The 5622-nt window shown below is 31.4% G+C and overlaps 1 protein-coding gene across 1 annotated transcript; it reads right to left on the minus strand.

Annotated features, from left to right (window-relative positions):
• Window positions 1-592: 592 nt before the first annotated feature.
• LOC145030848 (serine carboxypeptidase-like 51) lies at window positions 593-4792 on the minus strand. Its single transcript, XM_078979279.1, has 13 exons — window positions 4627-4792; window positions 4453-4547; window positions 3910-4017; window positions 3583-3823; window positions 3206-3249; window positions 3057-3124; window positions 2878-2983; window positions 2623-2801; window positions 2147-2216; window positions 1951-2001; window positions 1823-1875; window positions 1590-1725; window positions 593-845 (listed from the first exon to the last, which is right to left on the minus strand). The coding sequence occupies exons 1-13, from the start codon at window positions 4760-4762 to the stop codon at window positions 765-767; spliced, it is 1368 nt and encodes a 455-aa protein (XP_078835405.1). The 5' UTR covers window positions 4763-4792; the 3' UTR covers window positions 593-764.
• Window positions 4793-5622: the final 830 nt, after the last annotated feature.

The raw sequence follows: 5622 nt of genomic DNA on the forward strand, positions 1-5622 counted from the left end.
CTACATATATAGCAAAACGATCTTTATTTATTAGACTAGATTTTTTTTTTTGAGACATAGCTTCTCTTCTAGTTGTATATATAGCACCTTTTTTTTAGTTGTATATATAGCATTTTTTTTTTTTTTTTGAAGAGAAGCAAGTTGTCTATATAACATTCGACAAGACTAAGGGGTGTTTGGATAGGAAAAAAAGAGGTTCTTATTGCTTATTCCCACAATAAGCTAATTTGAGTGTTTGGATAAAATCCAGCTTATTAAGCTAAATAAGCTAATTTTAATAAGCATCCCTCCCCATACTTATTGCTTATTGCTTATTTCCACCACAAATAAGCTATAAGCAATAAGCTAAAAAGCTAATCCAAACACCCCCTAAAACATAATATTAGAATTGAAATCACCAAATTGTCATTGAAATTTACGAGATTATATATAGTCTTTTTTATATTTATTTAACCATATAATATTTATAAACGAGTATGTTGTTTATTATACATATTTTTATATGATTTTTAATATGAAAAATGGTTTAACGATATGATGGTAAATGATACACAATGTTACAATTATTTTAACTCTCGATAGAGGTGGCAGGGATGGGAAATGACAATATTACGTTGATTACAAAATTGGTTTTCAATATAGATGTGATGGAGAATGATCATAAATTACTTTCAATAAAGGTGTTTATAGTTTGGCATGTGTCATGTGGACATGTAAAACTATGAACAAATCCAAGAATGCAATATCTCCGCTGTGCATAGACATCAATGATTATGCTTTGGCTTGGGTGTATTCACGATACTACTGACCATCTCTAGAGAAACACAAGGCTGATCCACGGGAACCTGAACCACCACAACAAATTAGTGACAATATATGTAAAATATGCCAATAAAATTACATGTTGTAACAAGCTTCTGGCCTAAAATGATGTTATAAACTACTCATTCTTTTGCAATGTTTGTAAGTTATATTGTTTAAAAATGAAAAATGTAATTTTTGTATGTATTATAATCTTGAAAAAATGTGCGGGTAAACTGTTGTGACCTATTTCCATCAGATAAATATTGTGACAAGTACAACAGCTTTACGACGGACTGCTTAGTGACAGATTAACTAGTGGACGCTTTAGTGAGGAATTAAGCCGATTGGTAAGCATTGCATATTTGTGTATGTGACACAAGCTTTAAGTCCTAGACGATGCAATTTTTTTCCAAAAATGTTAATAACATTTCCGATGTATGTAGATATTAATAAAACAGAATTCCACATAAATCCCTCCGTTAATTTCCAATGGATTTCGACGGATTGTGGGTTTTAAAATATTTCATTGATACGTAACTAATCTGTTGCACCTTATCATCAAATTAGGATTTTCAAGCACTAAGTTGATATCTTTAAGCCACGTCTTAAAAACTTCTAAAGTTTGAAGCTCGACTTTACCAATTGCTTATAAGTTATAACATTTAAAATGAAACTTGTTGGATATAATATGTAAAGATAAGTTTGTGTAAAAATGATGTCTTAATGAAAAGGTCCGATGTGCAACTATAGTATATAGAAAAATTAAGAGAAAATAAAAGACTTACAAAATGACCGGCTCCAAGAATCCAGTAGAAGGCAAGGTTCTCATATGACTTAAAGAATCCTTTTGTGGTGCTTTTATCTTCACCACAGTATAATGGAGTCCTATGAATGTTCAAGTATGTCGACAAACCATCCCATCTAACAATAAAACAAGCCAACATCTTAGCAACCACTAGTCGAATATTTACATACCATTTAAATTGAAACACCAGAAACATGGTACACAAATAATTACTTGAGTTTTTTGATCCACGCTTCTGTTCCCTTGGTTGAACAAATTAGATCAATCTGTCACAAAAAAGTTACAAAAATGTAATTCATTGAATCGGCTAAGTTAATTCAAATTTGGCAAGATTTTCTCACCTGACCGTTGTATATTGTCACATTTACACCCTTCGACAAAAGCTCATCAACCTGTAAAACCATATATCTATGAGTACTTTGAGCATATAAGGCTAATGACTATTGCAAAAAGATGAATCATTTGCAACGCTAGGGCATTGCAAATATGGTTGTGCAAAAATAGTGTCGCTGTATTTGAATATCTTAAAAGCTTTACCTCTTCGATTCTCGGTTTCATGAAGTCTCCTTCCATGGCCGTAAACACATCGCTACTTTGCCCTCCCCATCTAAAAGAGATCGATGATCATCAATGTGATACTTTGAACATACTAGTGGGAATGTTTAAAGGCTTATAGGAGAATAACTTTTTGATCATTCTTATTTGCTATTTATTATTTGATTAATCTTTTATGTTTCGTACACTTATTATTTCAATAAAGGGTATATATAAAATTATCCCTTCATTTTACTACTCCTACCTATATTTACATTTTAAATATTTATTATTTTTTGAGTTAATTAATTTATTTTAATTTTATATGGCAATGTCAAATATAAACTTCGTAAGGGTTATATAACAATTTAGCCGTGTTTTTTTTTTTTTTCCATAATTATATATGTAATATCTTTTCATAATTTATAAGTATAAAAATCATTAAAAAAAACACATTTTTAGTAGTTTTAAGAGCTTACTCTACGTGAGTGGGAATAATCTTTAGTTTTTCTCTAATTGGACCATTCATGACGGAATCCAGGTCATTTCCATCGGCTTCAGAAACCAAGGCATAAGGCTTATTTTCAAATCTTTTCGATTTTTTTGTTGTCAGAATATTTGGATCGTTCCTCATATCCAACATGAAGTTGTAGAAATCCTTAAAAAATAACATTTGGCACTAAATATTATGTGTCGCTAAAGAAAAATCAAACAGTATTAGATCCCTAACTTACCACACCGTTGCTGCTATCAATAAGGACCTCCTCGAGCTCAGCCCATGAATCTGTCGCATTAACATACTGTCCGTTTGCTATCTGCTGCTGAATCTTTAGAGCTAAACTGCACGAGAAAAATGAAGTTCAGATGCTTTCGCGACACTTTTTAAAGCAACATGGATCAGGTGATTTTGAACCTTGTTGATTGGTTGAAAGCAACATCACCAATTCTTGACATATCCTTAAGTAATGGACCCCATGAAAGCTGCAAAATTTGGTCGTTCGGTTTATACGAACAGCTAGAAGTCACACACCAATATTTACGACGAAAATGTGCTCGACTTACCACATAATCTTCTGGAGAAATCCAACTATCGCCCAATGCAACACCTATATCCTCACACGAGTAACACTAATTAGCTTCATTTGTTTGAGTTTTCAAACAATTATACATGACTTTTAGTTGCAAATAGAGTCAATTTTGATAAAAAAAAACTAATTAAACATTGATATAATGAACGATTTTAAAGCAAATTGTTTCATGATTAGATGTTTTCAGCATTAAAATTTTAGAATTGACTTTTCAAACCATTATGTACATATGACTTAAGCTTCTACCTATGAATTATGTCTGATACTCTTTTCAGAATTTTCTTGAAGCACCATATATTATGGTTAAAAAGGAGAATCACGCGAATATAATATTTTTCGAAAATGTAGTACCTCCAAGTTTAATCTTGAGCTCCCCCTTTTCGATAGCTTTTAGGGCAGAAAGTGCAAGGGTGACTGCAAATTTACCTCCATAAGATTCCGCGAAAATGTAAAGTGGATTCTTAACCTTGATCTTGTTTGTGTTGTAGATCACCTTCAACAATGTCGTAACATCTATTGCTGCTTCTACATCGGTTTTGACAAACAAGCTCTTATCTTCCACATAACTATACCCGGACCCAACAGGGCTATCCTGGAATTAAACAACGACATGACTTAATGTGATAAGTTGTGTCAATATTCAGACATTTCGTGATGAATAAGAAGCTCAAAACATACCACAAACAAAAGATCTGCCTTCTGAAGCCATGTCGAGTTTCGTGGCTTTAGATCAACATCTAAGGGTCCAAGTTCTCCGAAATTTCCAAAGCCAACTCCGGAGCTACCCTGGAATGAAAAGGGTCCATTAGCGACAAAAAGTGGTAGGGAACAAACTATTTGGTCACTAATAGTCCGTGACAAGGGCATGTTTCCTTTTGTCCCACTAACTATTAACTGTCGTTAACTGCTGTCCGGATAAAAAATGGTAAAAATACGATGGTGGCACACTTGGGAAATGAAAGGAAAGAGAAAAGATAAAAATTGTAAAAACTCATAATTAATGAAAGAAAACCTCATGTTCCTTGATTTCTTGATTAAGATTTCTTTTAAAGATAAAATTAACCAGATGTTAGTAGTTAAATTATTTCCTTTTGGATCGACAAATCTAATTTACTTATGTGAGATGGGAGTTAAATTAATTGACCATAGTAAAACTAACCATTATATTTCTTTGTTGGAAATATTAACAGTATCAAGTTTAATTAATGTATGGATACTTACCGGGCCTCCTTGTAACCATAGAATCGTAGGCCAAGAATTGGTTGGATGTTTGGGTTTATTAGGACTCTTATACAACCACCAAAACATATGTGCACCTATAACAAAAGCAACATTTCAAATTAAAACATGAACTTTTGCTAGTAATGAATCCAAGTAAATCTAAATTATGCGTACGTGGGCGAACTTCAACATATCCCCATGTTTCAGAACCATCAGTAGTTCCACCAGAACTCTTCCTGATTGAAGTAACCGAAGAAATGAAACCTAAACCACATACAAAAAGAACACAAAGGTATTTTATGGAGATCATCTTGAAGTTGAAAATAAAATAAAGTTGAAAAGAAATTTTATATAGATAACATGAAAATACAACACAAGAAGGTTCTCCTAGTTGTTTATGGCTAAAAAAATTAGAAATAAAACAAAACTGGATAATGATGAAGACAAGAAATGAAGTGTTACAATCAACATAAACAGCTAGGTTTTGAGACTTTTTCGCGCGTTACTTGTTTGAACGTATATTTATTCAATCTTTCAACAACAAAACAAAAAAAATTCTGCATAAACTATTAGTATTTGCAAGTGATGCTGCTATAGAATACGAAAATAAAATATTTTGATGAATGATATTAAGTGTAAACTATCCGGTTGGTAGAATATAATGAAGAAAAGACGTGTCTCTTATGGGTGATGATGTCCCACTTTTGCAATATTCGGGATTTAGAGACAAAATAAAAGGATATAATACATCATTGTAGTTTTATTCTTTCTAAATATTAATGGAATAAAAATATTCATCTGTACATTATACAATAACAAAATTGTAAAAATTGTCCCCGTAGTTGTCAAAATTACGTAGTTTTTGTCGAAGAAGATTTTGGGGGTACAGAGTGGTTTAATTTTGGATACCTTATATGAATTTGGTCTCTATATCATTAACTTTAACACGTTGACTATTAAATTTTTTAAAATGATTATTTTACCTTCAACAATCATTTCTGCAATTGGGTCTTTTTACCAAATTATAAGGATTATTTCTGTATATCTTATTTTTGAATTTAATGAAGTATTATATATTACTTTTTTAATTAATTTTTTAGTTTCTTATTGGATTAATTCTTTTTATTGGGTTATTATATATTAATAAATATTATTTTTAATATATAATAC

Source organism: Lactuca saligna, chromosome 2 (genome assembly GCF_052625555.1).
Source record: "Lactuca saligna cultivar CGN05327 chromosome 2, ASM5262555v1, whole genome shotgun sequence".
Lineage (NCBI taxonomy): Eukaryota > Viridiplantae > Streptophyta > Magnoliopsida > Asterales > Asteraceae > Lactuca > Lactuca saligna.